General features: G+C 38.3%; 1 protein-coding gene across 2 annotated transcripts in view; it reads right to left on the reverse strand.

Moving 5' to 3' along the window:
• The window catches only part of LOC148402164 (metabotropic glutamate receptor 4-like), a 93,097-nt gene that overhangs the window by 24,296 nt on the left and 46,331 nt on the right, over positions 1-22,470 (reverse strand). For both annotated transcript variants that reach the window (XM_088368772.1, XM_088368773.1), the window contains exon 3: positions 6,047-6,263. In XM_088368772.1, the coding sequence (XP_088224898.1) occupies positions 6,047-6,263 (217 nt within the window). The remainder of the gene's footprint in view (positions 1-6,046; positions 6,264-22,470) is intronic.

The following is a 22,470-nucleotide window of genomic DNA, read 5'->3' on the forward strand; positions in this document are numbered from 1 at the left end:
CACTGGATTATAAGGCGCACCTTCATTGATTTTTTTATTTTAGAAATTATTTCATATACGTATAGGGTGCACCGGATTAAAAGGCGCATAGAATATAAGATACTGCAACAAACTGGGGTTGACTAGGGTTGCGTTCTGCATGGAGCTGTGCGAAAGGGATTGTCAACATATATGACATATATATATATATACATATATATTGTCATGTATATATATGTATATATATATATATATATATATATATATATATATATATATATATATACACACACACACATGTACATATATATATATATATACACATATATACATATATATATATCCCTGAGGAGCTAGTCGGTATCTGTCAGAGTACCCTCCTTTTACATGATGTGCATAACAAGGAATACATTTCTCCTTGAGCAATCAATTGCAATGTAATACCCTATTACATTTACCGAAGGCTGCGGAGCCACAAATGTCTTTCTTATGAACATTGCTTTGAATTTATCGACAGACACTGACCTGCTGCTGAGATGATATTAGAAATATCGCTCAGTATGTTGCAGAATAATCACATGCGCTACACAACAATAAACATAATGTTAGCCGTTTATGTCTGTCAAAACCATTGAATGGCATCAAAACTATTATTAAAACTGTAATTAATTTTCTATATACAGACAGATATATTTTTAAGTCTTCTAATAAGACAGGTAGGCTACAGAATGACTCTTTGCTTGCGTGAAACACATTGTGTCGTCTTGTGTATTATATGTGCAATACAAATAAAGCCGCCTTGCCGACAGTATGCAGAATTCATTTCAGTGTATTTTTTTCTAAAAGAGGTCAGGCAGTAGAAAAGCATTGCACAGCTGCCATGATGTTTTGATAAATTTGATTTATTTCAGCTATAATAGCTAGAATATACTATTGAATATTTTAAGTGAAAGCTTGTTCAATATGACTTTGCAACAAGAAAAACTGTTTGCAACTCTTTGCAAACTTTTAGGAACCATGACGAAATCCCAACATTCGCTACGTGCACAAACCCTCAGTGAGATTCAGGCTTTATAAACAACATGGTCTTAATCTTTGGACACTGGCAGCAAAGAAATCAGCTCAAGCTTACAGTATATTGATGACACAGCTAACAATGCAATAAGGTCCCGTAAAGTTTAGAACTAGTCACACTCTGGCCCCAAAGTTGATGGATCAACTAATAACATGTGTTGGCATTGCTGTTTTCTTAAGCCGAATGGCAACCGGTTTCATCTGTCAGCAAGTCTGCTCTCACGTCAGCATACTGGAGGCTCATGAGTGAAAGTGGATGCTCTCCGTTTATCCCCTACATTGTTGAAACTTGCAATGGACAAAGCTAATCGAGAATATTGTGAATAGTATCAGATGTCAACATTCAGGCCCAGAGTGGCAAGCCTGGAGCACAGGGAGAATTCCTGGTGGGCCAAGCTTCTTTAAGGGCTGCCTGGGGCGACTTTTCCGGTCTACAAAAAAAATTCCTACAGCCCGCAATTCTGTTTAAAAGTCAGTAAATTAAATACCGTTGGTAGAACGAGCTGGATTTTCACCTTCTCGTTGCAGTTATGTTTTCCATATTCGATGTGACGGGTATGCATTTGTGATTTATATAATACCGACTGTGCCACCTTGGTTACAAAGGGTATCAGCAAAAATCACATAATTTATTACCCAAAGGTAGAAATAATTTAATACACGACTAGAAACGACACCACTGTAACTATAATGCACTCGGTCTGTGCAAAATAAACATCCTTTTGCATGAAAATGAATCCCACAGAGGTCCTGCCTACATTTTGACATGGTCGCTTTACAATGTGGACTTTTTTAACAGAAAAGTTAAAGTAGGTCTGATAAGTTAAACATTATGTCATGAAGATTTGATGTGAATCATTTTCTGTCTTGTGATACAAGAGTCATGAACCCACTTTGTCGACAAGCATGACGACTAATAGAAGATAAGATTATTTTGACTCACAGTCGCTGCCACAAAAGATTTGTCTGTCTGCAAAAAAGATTAAAAAAATAAAACTATTTTCTAATATGTCAAGTTCCGAGCTAAACTAGTTGATTTGTGGGTATGTTGACCTGCACATTTCCTTTTGGATATATTTTGTAGTAAGCAAGTGTCCCGATCTCGGCGTATACCACAATTGACATGATTTTGCCTGCTCAGCAAGTCTGTGCTAACATTTTGTTTGTAACCACAGAATCACAACGGCTGTTAGGTGAGACGGGCAAAACCTTAGAAACGCTACTCAGCGCGAAGCAGTGCCACCCCCACACCACTGCAAACAAAAACCACAATCACAAACATATTGATAAGTCAATACGTTGATGAGATTGTCAATTCAAAACTTTTGTGATAGATATTGAGCATTGTTTATTGGTTGGTGAATTTGGACTCGAGAAATACTGGATCCTGTATGAGCATTTTTTTTTCTCTTTTCTAATTCTCATTGTAAAACTGTACCCATTCTTGTGCCAGTGCGCATATTAAATTTCATTTTGAAACTTTCAAAATCTTTCCTGCACAGTGAAAAAAAAAAAAAGAACACGCAGGCAACACAAACATCATTTGTGTCTAGCACTAAAGTAAAAACGGGGGGCCTCGATGTGATGGCTCGCATGGTGAGAATGCTCATCAAAAGTCAATCAAAGTTGACAACGTGCATTTAGGACTTATTTTTGTCTCTGAGCACAACACGATTCTGTATTCCATCATGCTGCGGACATGATAAATAGCTTTGTGGCGAAGCATTTGGAACTGCACGTCTGAATGTGCATATGCAAACTATACAGCATTCGCTGTGGTTGTCATGGTTACAGCCCATTTTCTCCTCGCAGTATTTCTTTATTGTGGTGTAAATTATTCAAATTTATGTCAGCAGATTTTTTAAATGACGTACACAATTTTAGATTAAAGAGAAAAAAACCCATTTGCAACCATTCACATGATGTAAAATGTGTTTGAAAAACAATGCTACTTTTGATAATTACTCACTAGACCTAATTGACTACAAGAGAATCATTTTCCGGCACCTTGTTTTATTCATTGCTGCTCTTGAAGTTCTTGAATGTCCTTGTTCCCTGTGAAAGGTCCAAATAATAAAGTACTTTTTTGTGTTAGAGGGTTCACCTGAAACTTTGCCTCCGGCAAGCCCCGCAGAGGCCGCACTTGACGCAAGGCATTTCCATGATGAAATAGAAATTATTCTTACTTGACTTTTTTGTTTGTTTAATTATTAATGTGACAAAATGTTGCTCTCAATGCCATTGCCTTTTGTGTACACTAGAATGTGCGCCTCTAAGTTCACCATCCAAATACAATTAATGTTATGAAGAAAGATTTTAGTCACTGACGTCGTGATACACATAGGAGAAATTGGTGCAACCAATGTGGGAAAGAATGAAGTTTGTTTAATGCACAGCGTAAGGTGGGAAAGGCTCCAGCTTTGCCGTGCCACTGTCCGATTTAAACAGTTGAACATGGAACGATAGAAAGATAAAAGATAAGATGGGATACTTAAAGCTTGACAAACTGACTCAAATATGAGTTTCTGTGCTCATCTCTACCTAAAGTTTCTAATACGCATCAAAACTGAGTTCTGAGACTGGCTTTTCAATCTAATACTTATCAAAACCGCCGTGTTTAACAATCCAAAAATGAACCAAAAGAAACAAAATAAGAAAATACAAAAAGGAAAAATAACTAAATAGTAACCCTGTATTGAACACATGCTTACATCTTTATCCTTTTCTCTTTTCTTTTCTGGAAAAAGTAAAGATGGCTTGGAAAAGTGATGTACGGTCCAGCGAAATATTTTCATCCCTCAGACACCAACAAAAGCAGTTCTACTATTGAACCCAAACATGAATAGCAAAATTCCCCTTTTAGACAAAATTAAGAATAATATGTTGTCAGATGATCTTTCCTTTTGTCATTTTTCTCATGACAAAAGGTGAAGTATGCGCCCCTCCTGTCAAATATTTGCATAATCTCCCCGCTCACGATAGGAATACGCTCTTTTTGACCTTCTCCTTAACCTCAACTGTCATTTAAGATTACCCCAAAAAATATTTCAAGTATGATCCTTATTTGGCAAAATCACATCAGGGAAAACACAAAAGCCAAGCATCACCTTCCCAGACCAATGTGATGATTCCAGCAGACAATGACAGGTGCACACTCTCCTGTGAAAGTGTCACACTTTTCATGAGAGAATAAAGTGACATGTCAGCTGCTATTACTGCACACGTCTGCGTGCTCTCTGAGGACACAGGAGATACGAGGGCTTTTCAAAGAGAACCTCACACAGACAAGGAGCCACTGAGCAAGCATGAACCGCAAGCATTGAAAACAAGGCAGGATGACAGCGGCGAGGCATCAGATCGGAAAAGTGTTTCATCTTATCTTCCGTAACGACAATGAAGCCTCATCCCACTGGAGGATTTCACTGATGTTGCAATGAGAACGTGTCAAAATGAAAATCTTGCCTTTTGGTGCCAAGTCTTAAAGAAGACTATTTTCAGCAGCGGTCCTCTCTTCATTCGGGGGGCTCCCCATGCTGTTTCAACATCACAAAATAAACATTGCCAGAGGAGACGCAATGTTTGTGTACACTAAATGGTGACGTGAGCAGCAATGATTTTGCTAAAATAAGCAGGATAGTGTTCCGGCTAATCCAGTAGTTGTGGTTGCCATGGTTTTCAAGTCAAGCAATCGATGGGACAGAAACAGGTCAAGTACAATTTCCTCTATATTGCTATTTTCAGAACCAAGATGTCAGTAATAGCATCTTGAACACAAGTACTCATCATTTTAATGCAATGTAATGTACTCCGCTACTAATGTGTACAGAAGGCTCACAATTTAAAAATAACTCCCGTAAAGCTTGTACAATAATGTATAATAGACAAGCTTATGTAAGAGGAGACACAAGTTCACTTCCCAGGAACAATAAATAATGTTCACAACCTCCAATGAGACATTAACTGTTATGGTGTTAACAACGTTCACCCGAGCGCTTTGCAAGCTTTCTGCTCGAATAATATTGCTAGCGCGCAAACGTCACATCAGTTATCAGCACGCCAAGCTTGACCTTGTGAATCGTTTTGGTTGTAACTGGCTTTACGTTCAATATATATATATACATAACACCAAGTGACAGTCATGTATTCATAAAGCAGAAGACAAATGTTGCCAATGCTCATGAAACAAGTCAGCTTCGAGGATGGAGCAGACACGTTGCATTTGATCTCCCTGGCATGCCGACTGTGACGTGACTTCAAACAGTAGAAAGAACGACGGTAACTGGAGCTGGAACAGGTGGAACGTGGATATTGTCCCTGGTTGTAAAGATTAAAGTTTGAAGGGCTGCAATGTGGTAGAAACGTTTTTCAGTTAAAGCAATTTGAATTATTGGACTCTGACTTGACACCGATTACGTCTCTTGCATTGAGTGTATTTTATGTTTCCCCGTTCTTGTTTCATATTATCCCACAATTGCCAAATAATTACTTCAATCTTAAACAAGTCTTTAATCTTGTACTAGATTGTAGGAGAGGGAAAAACATGATTATAAGGAAATGGACACTGATTTCTTGGAAATTGTGCCCGCACTTTTTAAAAGATATACGAATAGATTCTATCAGCTCTTTTCCCAAATTGGTTTCAGAGACAAACTCTGAAGTGGAGCAAATCATCTGGTTTGTCAATACAGGATTAAAATACTTCCCGAAATGATGACACCAGGGTGTCATCATACTAACAATATTTTACAGCTGTATTTATTTATTTATCTCTGAACAATTTATTGGAGCTATCAAACTGTGATCATGGATGATATACAGTACAACTGGTGGTGCCCCCGCTTGACTTCTGTGCAGTCAGTGCGAGTTCAGTTCCCACTCAGCGATCTTGTGTATGAGAGTGTGAATGGTAATCTGTCTCCATACAGTTTGTGTCCTCTGATTAACTGGCAACCAGCACAAAATGGTGTTTGTTGTTTGAGAACAAAAGACTCACCATCCTCTCGAGACTTTTGAATGAATGCATCCACACCACTTTCTCCGTAGTTTCCCTCGGAGGCCACGGTAGAGACATAGTTCCAGTTCATGGCTTTGACGATGTCCACCATGGCCTGAGCCTGATAGGTGTCAGGCGGCACCACTCGGGAGAAGAAGTCATACCGCGTGTTGTCACTCAGCTCTGGAGCTGTGGAGGCGTAGCTCACTTGGGGGATCTGTCAGGACAAAATAATGCGGGATGAAAAGCTCTTGTTGGGTAACATGAATGAATATGTTCTGTTAATTAATTTTAATAATTAATTTCACCATACCGGTCAGTGCCTTAATGTCCAGCCGGTATCAGAAACAAGCACGGATAAAAATGAGTGAAATGCATCAGGAAGGGAGAAAAACTGCCAAACAACTGACTCGCCATGGCAACCCCTGACCATCTTGTGTCCGAGACTCGTGCCTAACAATTTTTCCATGGACCATTGCAAAAATAGATGAAACTGCGTCTGCATTTAACAATAAAACCGTCATTGCATGTTTAAATCTTAAATGTGTGTAAATGGAGCTTTTGACAACCCACGTCACATTGCTTCATCCTTGAGTTATACAAATTTGAAGAATGTCGCTCTAGTGACTCATCCTGTTCCGAACAAAGTCAAGCAAAAGCATTCATCTCAAAATATTTTTACTCATTTCACATCCAAGTCTCATGACAACTGAGTAATCCTTTCCCCCTCCGCAAGATGTGTAATGAATGTTGAGTCATTGCAGTTCATTGTATTGCCGGATTGTAATGTTGTAATCAGGCCAGATGTTAAAACAAATAAAGACGGCGTTACAAATTGGTACAAAAACTGCAAACTAGTAGTAGGTTCTCTATTAACTTGATTTACATCCGAAGAGCAGAGGAAGGCAGTGAGCTCTGTCTCAGGCTATCACGCTGCCTCTAAAGAACATTTCCTGTCTTGTTTTGAGGCTGAATCTGGTGTGCAAACAACATGCGTCAACGAGTGAATGCCCGTGTTCCTCTGGGATGCTCTGAGAGGCAAGCCGTGTCAAGGTTGAGTATGCGTGGTGTTATATCTGCAAGCAGATGCCAGCCCTTTGACTCGTGTCAACAAAACCTTTCACACCTACTAAGGAAATAAAGACTTAGGAGAGTATGATGTTGGTCTTTCGAGATGATTGAGGAACCTTTGGGGTCCAGGACACGCCGTCGCAAGTACAAGAAGCAATACCGTAGGACTACTCAGAGGATGCAATTCCAAAAGACTTAAGTGTAAACATAAAGTCTCATTGTAAAATTGTCACCTACTGTGTATCCAAATTCAAACAACATAGATGTGATTTTTTTTTTTTTTTTAATACTTGGCAGACTTGTGAGAAAGGCATCTACCGTAATTTCAGAACTATAAACCTCACCTGATTATAAGCCGCACGAGCATAAATTAGGGGAACTTTTTTTTTTCTTCATAAATAAGCCGCACCGTAATAAAAGCCGCATGTGCCCACAAGTTATTTACAAAGAAAGATGGTACACAGAAAGCCTTTTTAAAGTTTTAATAACATACCTTAACATTTCTTTCTAAACACTGCCTGTGATGCAACAGTAATACCGTAGCAGTTATTTACAAAGAAAGATGGTACACAGAAAGTCTTTTTAAAGTTTTAATAACATACCTCAACATTTCTTTCCAAACACTGCCTGTGATGCAGCTGTAATACCGCAGCAACACGGAAGTAACACTGCACCAATAGGGCTGGATTAAAAAAACATACCGGTAAAGTCACTGAGACACGGCGGTAACAAAGCAGCAACACGGTAGCACAGCACTAACAGGGCTGGTTAAAAAAATATACCAGTAAAAGTCACTGAGAGCCGTCTTCATCTTCATCCTGTACACTGAAACCATCGAAGTCTTCCTCTGCAGTGTCCGGTTGGAATAGCGTCAGATATACTTCGCCACACACTTTCTCAGTCTCTCTTTCGCTGTTGCTTTTATGCATTTCTTCTAGCATTTTCCATTTTCCATCTGTTCATGCTAATTTTATTCACGCACACAGCACCAAGTTACATTAAACTAGCGAGCTACACGTATAGCTCCAGAGTAGATGTCACGCAACAAGAGGTCATCAACAATAGCCCAGTCCACCCTAGTGACCAGAAGAAACCGCTACAGTGCATGTTAAGAGCCAAATTGACTGCCTCTAGCTTAAAAGCGGCATCATATGCATTTCTTTTGTCCCCCAAAATGAGGGTTTGTGTATAAAAGCTTCCTTTCTTCAGTAATGTCCGTCTTGATCTCGTTCTGTCTCTTCTTTGTGTCAATTATAGGGTACTACTTGCCTGGCGGCTGGACATGCCATCACTCTTCTCCCCAGTGACCGTGTCACATATCCCTCCGCCCAGCAAAGCAATGCCGCACAACAGCGGCCCACAGCCTTTTTTACGAATGTACACGTGATCAAGTCATCACAAAAATCACAAAAAATCCATAGATGCGCCACATCGGACAACAAGCAGCAGGGTTCAAAACTTGAGCAAAAAGTAGCGGCTTATAGCCTGGAAATTACGGTAATAGACTGTGTTCAAGTGTTGTTCAAAGGTGTTTGCAAGGTGTTAATAAGATCACATTTCAGAATATTCTAGACTTCTCGCACTTACTGTAAAAACAAGGCATTACATTCACTCTTCTGTTCAATTTTACAGTGGTGGCAAATGTGTTTTTTTTTTTGCATATTGGAACAAGTAGAAGGATTCAGACAATAAGCTCCTCTCCTTAACATGCTTCGCGGTTAACAATACGAAGATATAATAATAGTATTAAAAGTCATTGTGAATGATAACCAGCCTCTCTCTTGGAAGCTTCTTGGTCGTATGGATTAACTACACTCTAAAATTGTTGGGTTCGGTCGAAACGGCAAATACATTCTCTATTGTTTCTATAATACTGACGGACGTGGGTTTCAGGTAGAGATGGGCTCCGTCTTATCTCCTGCGCTTCTTAGTTGCTTTGGCTGCGCCTGTCAAGCTTTACAGCGCAGCATGGATGCCGACAGCAGCAGATTAAACATTTGAAAATCCTTCTAATATAGAAAGTAATTTCTGTCTGTGCTTCCGTGCCCCAGACTTTGCTTTGACTGTGCAAAGTGATCTATTTTATATTAGTGAATGGATCACTAGCACAAAAGGGGACGATAGAGTTGGGGATTTTCAATGAGCTAACTCTTTTTTTTCCTTTAGTTACATTTAAAATATACATATATATACTCAAATGCAAAATCTTGCAGGTTGTGGCAGATCTTACACTGTAGTTGATTTAAAGTACATATACATATATATTTTTTTTTTACATATTAAATAAGAACAATTATATATATATATATATATAAACCTTGTGCATTTATTTTTTTACGAAACAGGGCTTTTGGTTTAGTCCAGTGAGCGAGCAATGTCACCCACATAACATGATAAGCTCTGCCTGCCCCGGTTGGTGACAGAATGGGGAAATGGTGTGATTGTTGCCGCAGTGAAAAAGCCTGAAATGAAAAAGCACAGCGTCGCTTCCCGCTTGATCTCACTGATTTGGCCGAGACGGACAGCCTTGGACATGCCACAGCACTCGGTATATGAGCAGCGAAATTCAAGGAGAGATACTAATCAAGAGTAAAATAATTAAATTTACATTTAAATGGAGGACTTTTATTTTTTTTTAATCATCTAACTTTATAAAATATTATCAATAGTGATCGTACATTCTAAAAAGTCTGAAAAGAGGAAATGGTCCCAGCGCTATGGGTGGGTATAAGAGAGTGATAATGAATTGAGATGATTAGACTTTTGGGAGAAGGCGAAAGCTTGAAGTGACTGAAGTTCATAGCCAGGGTTTGGTCTTCTAATTATAGTTTTCCTCAAGCAAAAATGATATCCCAATTCAAAACTGCTGAATCATAAGGTAAACTGAGATTCAACTTAGTTTAACTTGGTAATATCAGAATGGGGGCCACAAAAAAGAAAAAAACAGGCCCATTTGACATCAGAGCCAAAATCTCAATCTCCTTTTTTTCTACCAGGGTTTGGTAAATAATCCTATATTCCTTTTGTAGTTGACACCTGTTAGTGAAACTTCACTTGTGAGGCGTGTCGACTTGAAAGTTTTGCATTTTATTTTTCTGAATACCAGCGTTTCATACACTCACAATTTACGTATCTACCATGATTTTTCACCTAAAATGAGTTTCACTGAATTTTTTTCTGTCCCCTCAGCTAAGAAACATTCATTTGACTTTCCCATTTCCAAATTAAAAGTTTTTTTTAGCTGTGAAAGACCTCTGCTTAATATGAATATTTATTCTGTTGTATACACGCATACAGACGGACGAACACACACACACACACACACACACACACACACATACACACACATACCAGTCTGGTGCAAATCAGTAGCCAGGAGCCATTCTTGCATAGCGAGGGGTTTTCGGTTTCTAGAGGAGGGGACAAGTCAGGCAATACTATACAATAATTTATTTCTTGATTTGATTTCAATGATTTATTTTTCATTTCAGATTTTCTTTTTTTAAATTGGCTACACATTCATATATTTTATGTTTGAACAATTTATAAGATGTTGAAGCAAGATTAGATGTTTGATGGGCTTGGCACTGCTGGTATTTGTGCTTGTTAAGCGGTGACAAGCATTAATTAAGGCAATGACAACCGTGATTAATCATCTCATTACAAATTGAATTATCACTGGGGTACAACATGCAAATGGTGTTGATAAAGCACAACGGTAAAGTGAGATTTTAACTCAATGACATTTGTAATGAATGGAAGATACAAAACAATAATTCTCTTGTTTAACAGGGTGCGTGAACATCTTTATCATTTTCTGTTTCTATCTTTGACTGTCTTGTCAAAAATGTTCTATCTGTGTTTTCTAGTCATCCCTGGTTTGACTTCCTCTAGCTTTACCGCCCAGGCATATGTTCAATTTTTTAACGGCTCAAAAAACATTGATACAATGATGTGACGTGACATTCTCTACAGGCTTGAAGGATGTTGATAGGATTATTTTTTCAAGAACCATTTCAGCACTGCTCTTGCAGGACGTGGCAGATTTTACACTATAGTTGATTTATTCATGGCTTGTACATAAAAGCGTGCGTGATTCACAAAGAATCCAGTTTAGTGACGTGTCAGCAGGTTTTTTTTTTCCCAGGGAAAGTTCAACAATTATGCGATTCATTGTTCTCTAACGCTGATTTATAATCTAAAGAAAAAAAAAAAAACCTGATGCCTCTTTTTGTGTGTAGCAGCTATGAAAAACAATCTGTCAACGCGTACAAATGTTTGTTGACAAGACAGTAACGCCGCTGTGTAAAATGGCTGATAATGGCCAGAGTGGATAGAGCTAATTAAAAATAATGACTTCATGGCCAATCACATTTTCCTGAGTAAACAGCTTACCCTAACCTGAGGCAAAGTGTACTCGCACTTCAGTCGCACTATAACACATTTCATTTGGTATTCATCTTACTTAACCAGCTGTTTTGTCTCAACGTTATGATCATCAATCACTCTATAACAATACGATCTGTAAATTAATAGATAGCAATCTTGGGGTATAATCATTCATTTACCCATCCACTTATTTTTTATACATCTTATCCTTTTTTTTTCATCTCATCATATGTAATGCTCCACAATCCACAGGTAGCAGGTGAAAAATGCTAATTTCTTTTCATGATGCCCAATTTACAGAGAACAGATGGGGAAACTCACACTTCATTCTCTTGTCATTGCTAAAATAGAATGCAGTGATTCTCAATTATTTTCTGTTATAACCTCACACCCCTCCAACCGTTTGCCACAACTAAAATTAGTAATATTTGTCGCTGAAACTTTAAGCACGTCATAGCCTGTATTAGCAACATAAAGAAACCGAAGAACTTTGTTAACAATGCTTTTTACAGAATATTTTAAGTGCAACAATTTGCCTGGTTAAAAAATAAACCAATACATGAGCACCACTGCCACCTACTGTTGTGGGTGTGCAATTACAATCTAATATGTCCATAAAAAGCAAAAAAATAATAATAATGATGCATGTCACCCCTTGCATTGGACCACGACCTATTTGAGAAGGACCGGCCCAATTTCCACCCCTGTAAAAAATATTTTTTAAACCAAACAAAACTTGCCAACTGTGGAACACAATATTTATTTATACCCATATTTTTTATACATATTTGGTAGTTAGATGTAGTAGTATAACTATAGCCATTTCATCCTCCATCTATACAGAACAAATTAAATGAAAAATGAATCAGTGACCCATCTCCTTGGCAGAAATTGATCTATTGAGCAGAAAGGGGATATTTTGAGAGTACATCCAAAGACAAATGGAGGACAAATTTGCCATAGTAACCGCTTGCTTTTGTCTCACACCTGAGAAACTAGAACAAGATGGAATGTGGAACATAATGTGTATATACTTTTCCCAAGTGAATAAAGTAAATTGTCTTGTTGTCCAAGTGATGAAGAGCAAACAATGGAGGTCACTTTGATCAACTCTAACATCGGGGGAATGTACCGTAAATCACAAAAGGGAGCAAGTGATTGGGTCTTGATTAAATTGCTACATTTGGTGAAAGCCTTGTTCTAAAAACACAACAGAAGGGATCTAAACAGGCTAAAATCAAGTACACTGGAAATATTTCACTGTAGGTTTAAGGTTGAGGTTGAATATAAAAATCAAGGCAAAGCTGAGTACTATATTTCCTCCGTTGACCTCATCAAATATTAATAGAGACGACATGTCTGTAGACTGCAACGCATACTAGGCAACTTCCTGCTCCTTGAATTGTGCTTGTTCTAGAGTGCAAACAGTTGATTTTGCAAGCGCAGTATGCAGACATTCGGTGATTGGTCATAGAAAATGAGTCACAATTCACCAATTTGTCTCTTGAGTTGAAAATTACTTTTATCTTCACGCTGATTCATGTCCATATTTCGGCAATCTCTGTTCTATGCTTCGCTTCAAAACCGGATATGTTTTCGTTTGAGTTGATCAAAGTCGTTTAATCAGCACTCACTGATTCAGGGTCAAATGGAGTTGCACTTTCATATACTGATTGTTTCGGTTATTGCTGTTTGAACAAGCTGCAACCTCAATCATCTATAAGTGGGAAACATAATTACACCATACGGTATTATCATCTCATCCTTAAACACTCTAACAACATATAACCACAGTAAGGAGCAGGTTGGAGTCATGCCATACATCCTCCAAAGAAAAAAAAACATCTTTACGTATTTTGTATGGAAGTGTAGTTAGTAAATAAAATAAAATGAAATAAAATAAAATAGTATTATGGCATGACTGTATGCAAGGCCTTCATGGCATCATGTATGGCTTTATGTTCATTCAGCTGAAAGTTCCCATTCAGATTTTGAGTACTGTCTCTTACTCTGCATAAATTGCACAATGTAGAGATATTTTGCATATGGTGACAAATTGATGTAGAATATACAATATATATTACCCTCATAGTCTTGAAGGTTTCTCTCACAAACGGTTGGACTTTAATGAACCAATAGATCCAATTAAATGGATTAAATTAGAGTCACCACTTTGTTCTGTTATTTTCAAAAGCTCAATGCTTTAGCAAGAAGGGTTTTAAATGATGTGGCTTCCTCTTAATAATATGTAATAAAATGATGCAGAAGCATGGGAGAAGAATGAGGGGTGAAGATGAAGGACAGCACTGCAAGAAATTTACAAACCTTTCAAATCAATTCATTAAAAAAGAAATTCTCACATGCGCCACAGCACAATATCTGGAGTGAAACAGAAGATATAAGCTTATGCGGGTCAAGGGGTTAACCTCCAAGAGAGGTCCACTGATAAATACTGAGGCAGAGGCGTTGAGTGAACAGACATGCGTTAAACATTCCGGGGTTATCGAAGTCACAGGCGGCAATACATTTATCTGGCGAATGTGCTATCTCTACTGGCAAACATTTGGTCTTCCACCTTGTTCTGTCCCTCATCTCTTATCACTTTTGAAAGAAATGGATGGGGAGGAATATTTAATAGAGCATCAAGACTGTGGACTCTTCATAGATGGTTGTTTCACCACCGAGCTGAGGTATGGCTTAAGATTGGTATTGTCCTAGTTTCCAGAGTTGGCTTTAAAATATTAACCGTGTTATTTGAGAACATTGTCGTTTTAACTGAAACTAAAATATCAGAGGCAAAAAGTTATCTTACAACAGTTATCATGCTACAATGAATTAAGTGACCCCTTTCTAACGAGAATGAGACTATACACTTCTCTCACCATAGCAAGTGTAGCCTTGAAGATAAGCGACCTGCAAGGTTTGATGGACTTTTTGTGGGGCATACCACTGGCAGAGGCAAATTAATGACCCCCCTGGAGAGAGACACTGGTGTATTGGGAGCCTTATAAATAGAGCAATGGTTTGATGAAAACTCTGTGATATATGTGTGTCTTAGTCTTACTAACACTAGAGATGACCCACCAAGACTAGGACAAAAAAAAGTAGCCAAGCCCAGTACACCCAAGAGGTGTATTTTACCAATTTGAACCTATTAACTTCATAAAGGGTTTCAAAATAAAGTTTAAAACTATGGTCAAGGTTCCGAAGTAATGTTTAGAACTAGGGTTAGGGTTTCAAGCTAGGGTTAGGGTTTGAAACCTTAGTTTGAAACCTAAGGTTTCCATTATGCAATGTCAATACAAGCTCAAAAAGTTACAATCAGTACATCTGTACCTGGAGGACAAAACTAATGAGATAAATCCGTATTTGCTTTGTTACCTGCCGAATATTGAAAGCAATCCCGGCCAGATCGAATCACTTTCTTGTCATTAAACACGACCTTTCCCTCAAAGCAAAATCATTCGCCACAAAGTCAGTGCCCTGCCTTATCAATACTGGCCTCCGATGAAAGGTACTAACCTGTAGAAAGTCCTCCCTGACTTCTGAAGTACACAACTTCTCATATATGCTGCCGGAGCTGGAAGATGTTGCTTAACAGTGAAAGAGAATACTAGACAGACACACCTCCTTTGTTAAGAGCTTAAATGAAAGTTAAATCTCTGTTGTGCATGCAAGCAGCCAAACATTTAATCCATATTAAAAAAAAAACAAGAAAGGCACCAGTGGAGGCTGTTGTTTACTTTTCTGATATTTTTTTAAGGAGGCAGATTACATTACAGTGAGAGGTTCCCGCTTGATGATTCTTAATAGGGAGAATGCTCAGTCTGCTGGCATTCTTATCAATCATTTTGAAAAAAAATCTCTATTTGGATTACTTCTTTTGATGCATTTAAAATGTCTGCAATGGAAAATTCAAATTTATAATTCCAGTGGTATATAATGATAATGGAAGAGACCTTTGTGTGACCGCTTTCAAATGTTTCTCTCCATTTTGATTCAGCTTGCAATTCCCATCCATATGGTAATTGACCATTGGTAAACAATATATATTCTGCTGGTATGTTGGAAAGTGTGATTTGAGGAAATACTTTAAAATCTGAGTGGCTCCACTAGGGAAAAAAAAAAATCTAGCTCTAGGGCCTGCGGTCCCTTTCTCTACACAATCGAGGTTATTTCTCTCCGTTTGTTTGAAAAAGCACATCTTAAACCCGTTACCCTGCACATTTAGAGATTACATTCACAGTCGGGGACAAGATAACTTCACTTCCAAACAAACATGATTTGAATCAACCAAGAACCCGGAAAAACAAACAAAAATGAATAAAGCAGCATTAGCGGGGTAAATAAAGGCATCATCATGGAAGGAAGTAATCACACTATGTAAGCACCCTGCACATGTACACAAAATTTGACGTAAAGTACTACTAAAACCAAATTATGGAAATGTGCTTAATATAAAATAAGCAAGGTTGAAATTAGAAATAGGATTTTGGAATTATCACCAGTGATGGGCATTCGTGGTGTTACTTGGAAAACAAATTATTATCCACTATCGTCCACACACTATATTTGCTATCCAATCCCAAAATGAAGCTGTGTTGACATTCAAGAAGTCAAACAGAGAGTAAATTTAAGTTACTCATATAGTTTCACAAAGTTAACAACAATCGCAAAGCAAAAGAAATGTCCACAAAAGGCGGATAATGGATATTTGATTCACTATGAATTCTGTTTCACCATTTTTTAAACGTGCTTTTCGCAAGGCAGGCATATTCACTTGTTAGAGAAATAGCCATCAAAATAACTGATCACCTTTGTGCCAAAGGTAATAAATACATTATCATATATACGCCTAAAATAAAACGTGAAAATCTTAAAATACAATGAAACAGCTCCTTTAACACATTATCATCTCCTCCGATAAACAGGTCAAACTTTTTAAAGCTTCCGCCCTCTACTATATTCAGAAATATACTTGCATTGGAGATTGAAATACAGGCCAGTAAACTTTAATGGTCAAGTTGTTATTGAAGAAGTTTTACTGTTACTAGTATGCCCATTTTCTCTGGCTCCCCAATGACATTTTCTGATTAATTCTACCTGTTGCCCTACACATTACACTTATCCCAGACAGTAGGCTTTCATTTCATTTCTCCACTTTGAAGGAAATAGTAACAGTCAAGGCCGTTCACGTGTTAACCATTCGGGAAATGCTGTTGTATTTCAGTCTCTACAACAACCACAGTATTCTTGAAGGGTAATCACCACGTACCACCTCGCTATCATCATTCCAAGACGGACGAAATGGGTGCAAATTGTTATCTTACAAGTGGACAGCCCATTTATCAACACATTCCTGTGGTTTTGTTTTCCCTCAAGGTGCAACACAACCATGGAGGCTCAGTGCTCACAAGACATCCCAGTAGGTTACAATTGATCGTCATTTACGAGCCTCTTGTCTTAGACCATAGGTGTCAAATCCAAGGCCCGGGGGGCAGATACGGCCCGCCACATAATTGTATGTGGCCCATAAAGATAAATTGTGCATCAACTTCATGTGTCAATACTAAAATTACAAAGTGTCTTTTCTCCATTATTTATTTCCATTCAAATTTTAAAAATATTTGAACAGTTTTTTTCTAGTCTCTGACTACAAAACTATTCATCAGTTTGTTGTGTAGCCTATACTAGTTTGACACCCCTTCCGAGACAATCACCTCCTGTAGTTTTCCCGTCATGCCTTTGTGACAATAAACAGGTTGAAAAAAAATTTGTTTGGTGACATTCTGGGAGTCATTCTTTGACTTCAAGTGATGGCATGTTTGATTGTGTCCATATACTGTTTGACTGAGTTTTGCGCTCTCGCAAGCTTACCTGTAGAAAATTTGATTACCTCTCAGAAAATATTATCCTGCATGCTTGGCATCATCTTCTCTCGCACATGGTCTGACCAAACTACAGCACAGTTTTGATTATAAAGATGGCAGTGAAACTGTCGGCTCGTAATCACTGGAAAACACCCCTCATTATAAACCAGAAGTATGTATTCGGGTGAGAAAGAGAGGCTGCATGCATAAAAAATACAGCACTGTCAATTATGTGGCACTTAATTGGATAAAAAGTGAAATGTGCACTTAAAATTTAAACTATTTGTCAGTGGTGTTGGTGGTGAGGGTGAGAGGGGGCGTATACGTTTATTGCTTGTGATTGCATCACATTGATATGTACAGCCGGTGCTCTAGAACTGTCAACCTCTTTGTAGACGTGTCTCAAATTGAAGACCACGTGTGCAATGCTGTACAGTGTTATGACATGAGGGAATCGCAATTATTTAGATTCACGAAAAATAGCCATTTATAGTCTGTGATTCTACAGCCTTGATCTCACCAGTAGTAACGTTCAGTTTGTTTTTTTGTTTTTTTTGGGGGGCGGGGGTTCTTTTGTTTAGTTTAGCTCTACTCTCCGCCAGCAAGCCAGTTTGGATGCTTTGATGCGTGTGCTGTGAGTCTTCACTCACAGATTGCCATCGTAGTCTCTTCGGACAACTTAGGAAAGGAATTTGATGAGCTGATCACCAGTGTGAACCATCATCAAGTTGGTGTGAAGATGTCATGATGCAGGCCCAGAATTGGGCGGGCCTGGCGTGAGTCAATGCATTTGCCTGATGACAGGCAAATATTCTTGAGCCGTTTCAAGCGGCTTTGATGAATTTAGGGAAAAATCTTTTTCACAGAGAATTCAAATATGTAGAGAAGACTCTTGCAATCTTGCAGGTTGTCATCCATTTTTAGAAAATATATCTTTATTTTTTATGTTTTTCTAGGAGGAGCAATCCCTGATTTTTGGAAAAACCTCAATACTGTTATATTCCTGCTTGACATTATTTCTTTTCCCCAAATGGCTGTCAATGATTTACAGATTTTCACTATCCGTGTTCCTATTGCCCACAAAATTTATGAAGGAAATTTAAATGGCAAATAAAGTGAATCCTAAAAGTTTTTTATTCACCTTCCATTTCCACATCAAACCATGTCAACAGTGTGACCATGCAAAGTATTCTGTACAAAAAAATAATTTTATCTTTACAACCTTTTAGTTTTGCCATTTGTCTCATTTAACAGTTCTTTTAAATAGCATCAAGTGTGTTAGTTTACGCAAATAGCCACCAGTCTTCAATACATAATCAATAATCAATTAAAAATACAAAATTAATTCTAGAACTTGAAAAACAGCAAATGAAAGTTTTAGTGACCAATTAATAATTAATTAATTTGTTTCTATGCATACAGTAAACTTCTTTCAGACTAGGCTAAATTTCTTTCTGATGCCAGCACTACTCAAGAAAAGGAAGACTGTTTGAGAAGTTTTGCTTCACACAACATAACAGACTGTGTGAAGCTACCATAATGAAAAAGCTCACTTTATTTTAGGAAGATGAAACTGGAGAATGAAGCAACCTCTGGCAAGCATTAATTAAAAACTCACGTATAGATCCCTTGCAGCACAAGCAAGCGAACACTCCCCCCCACCCAAAAAAAATAACAATTATCACCCGAAATCCACGTTGACTGTACATCTAGATTGCCTCCAGGGTTTGCCGCAATGAATCATCTTCACCAGCTTCTCATCTTACAGCACTTCCTTTTTTCTTCTCCTCATTGTTTGATTTAATTATGTTATCTATATTTGTCTTGTCTGGATTTTCGCGTGCGTGCATCAAAAGATAGTTTCTTTTGTTAAACTAGGCCACATCATCATTCATTAGATGCTCAGGAAAGAAAAACTGCAAGAGGGTTTTGCGTTTGATTATTATCCGCACTAAAAGAAAGTACTCTTCTTTTCTCTTAAATGATTAAGTACATCCTCTCTGGCTCGGAGTATTGCACCACTTTCCCTTGGTTGTTTTGGAGCCATTAGAGGGGGAGGAGAACAAGTGGAGCTAACATTTAAACAAAAAGGCTTGGCACATCGCAATATCGGCGCTTCTCTCTCTCTCTTGGTATCACTGTCTATCTGCACACATACATGGAATTTAATAAACATGAGTGATGCAAGAGCTACTTTATATTTTCATTAAAGGGAAGAGCTATTCCTTAAGATGTAGGATTTCAGACTGATTTGACAAAAGGTTTACCAGTCCTCTATCTTAACATACAGACCGAGTTGATTGGGCTGTGGCGCTGGAGTGTCCAGTAGATTTGTGTCTTTGAGGCGCCGGCAGCCAGAAGGCACTCATGAGAGAGTAATACTTTGCAAATACTGTAGTATATGGGTCAAGAGGAAATGGACACAAGAAGAATGCAAAGTGAAATTAACAAGCAAGGTCTCAAGTTATCCTCCCTGAGCTGTGTTATGATGGTGGGGTCTGAGTGTCTCAGGGATCCTTGGAGATAAGAAGTCTGGGGCTTCATGCTCTTGGGAAATTGGATCTTAGGAAGCCTTCCCGTGGGTAAAGAAGAGTAAAACATGGAACCCTGTGATTGAGCATTTTTGCTTTTCACAAATTATCCATGACACCGTGTTCAAACATGGAAACTCCAAGACACCCTCATATCATCATTTGATAATCGACTTTGTGATTATGTCGCTGGGCTTGTGGAAAATGCCGGTCTGACCTGGTACACCCAATCATATTAAGGTAAGGGTCCACTGGAACCATTTCACAGAATGTTTTATCAGAAATTGTTTCAACTCCCAACTCCGGCAGAACTTCAACCACGGGGACCATAAATTTAAGTAGGCCTGACCAAAGTTACTTACCGTATTTCCCGGACTATAGGTCGCTCCAGAGTACAAGTCACATCAGTCAAAATGCATAATAATGAAGAAAAATACATATACAAGTCGCACTGGAGTATAAGTCGCATTTTGAGGGGATTTTTCTTAAGACAAAATCCAACACCAAGAATAGACATGAATAGGCAACAACAGGCTGAACGGTACGGTATGCTAACGTTACATAAACACATAAATGAGGAACTGAGACTGTGCCTGACAGTAACATTAAGGTTATTCAAATAACTTTAGCATAAATAACATCCTAACAAGTATATCAAACCATTCGTGTTACTCCGAATTATTAAATCCAACAAAATCGTCATCCTCTGTCTCACTTATAAACAACTTTGCTAACCCCGGAAGTAGAAGATGCTTGCTTACGTCAGACTCATCGTCAGTTGCAGTTCTTTTTATTTCACAGGCTTAGAGCGCCCTCTTGCGGTTCAGTGTGAAAATAACATGTGAAATTATATAAATGTGTGAATAATTTCACACATAAGTCACTCCTGAGTATAAGTCGCACAACCAGCAAAACTATAAAAACAACTGCGACTTATAGTCCGGAAAATACAGTATTTCTGAAATTTAATATAGAGTAGCTGTTGCGTTGAAAGACTCTCCCAAAGTTAGAATGTTCCAATAAGAGACATTTAGCTTAGTAAGGGAATATAATTCTCAAAACCTAACCATTTGATTGGATTGCAAGAACATTTGTTTCATGAATCCGAAAGGATGCTATTGTAAGCAAACAAGCTAATGTGATGTAATGTAAAGCTGGCCCAGAAGATCCAGGCAGCATTAGACCTGCAGCCTGAGCTTTCCTTGCCCTTCAATTTAGGCCCGGGCTGGGCTTCACACAGATGAACCGTGGGCTGTTGATTTTGGTATTTCGATCAAAGCAGCACTGCATCAAACTGTGCTCCGGGATATGCATCCACTTTCCCAAGCACGGCTGAGCTAATGGGTGTTCACAGAGAGAATCATGTGTTAAACTTTTAATGATGATGCCTCTATGAAGGTGCATACCTCAGCAGCAGCTGCGTTCAACTGAACATGTTCCCTTTCAAAATAATAGCAGTGAGCTATACCTAGCTCCATTTGCATTCTTCTTATTCTAAAAAATTATGTAAAAGTGTTTGACATAAAAGTTGACAAATAAAAATGTCCAAGCTATATATATTTTTTTTTCTCGCTTGGCTTGGCTTGGCTTAGCACTGTATGAAAGCACAAAGAACATTTATGTTATCTGCTGCCCAGTGGTCCAGGATGCCTCATTATCCAAAGAGGTCATAGGAAATTGGCTGGACCTTGGCTATCAGGAAAACTACCATTTGAGGAATTCAGGTCAGGTCAGGCGTATATTTTAACACAAGTATTGCACGCTTTGCAGCCGAAGCCTTCACAACAACGGAACTAGCGGAAATTAAACTAAGCAATGGCAACACCACATGATGCAGACAGTGCACAACACATTGACAGGGTGCACATACTGAAAAGTGACTCATGGTTGTATGCAGCAGCTGGCGGGATCTCACTGCAAGCAACTGATAGCCATTACAATTTTACCACTGGCAAAGTATGAGACCATGCACGTATAAAAAAAAAATATATATATACAAAAAAAACCCCACATATATATATATATATATATATATATATATACACATACATACATACATACATATACACACACACACACACACACACACACGCACACACACACACACACACACACACACACACACACACACACACACACACACACACACACACACACACACACACACATTGAAAAACTATCCACACACTATGTGTGGATGGTTTTTCCTCTCTGTGTGCCCCGCAATTTGCTGGCAACCAGTTCAGCGTGTCATTAATTGCACACAGCAGATTTCACATTCAGTGTTTTTGCCGGCGAAAAGGTGTTACAAAATGGCAACACTTCATCTGTGCTTGTTTGCAGCTGTCGCAGATGCTGATGTTTGACAAAATATTTGGATAATAGTGTGTGTTTGTGTGTATTGGAGGGGGCAAGTAGTAAATTAGGTCGTTGACATTGCTTATGCAAATTGGCTATCTTGAAACAAGTCACTAAACAATGCAATGGTTTACATGCAGCTTCCTTCCTAAGTAAGAGGAATTTTCTAAAATAAACTGTGCAAACTTTACAAACACTGAACTGA

The sequence above is a fragment of the Syngnathus floridae genome, chromosome 2 (assembly GCF_059516105.1).
Source record: "Syngnathus floridae isolate MCC-2025c chromosome 2, RoL_Sflo_1.0, whole genome shotgun sequence".
Lineage (NCBI taxonomy): Eukaryota > Metazoa > Chordata > Actinopteri > Syngnathiformes > Syngnathidae > Syngnathus > Syngnathus floridae.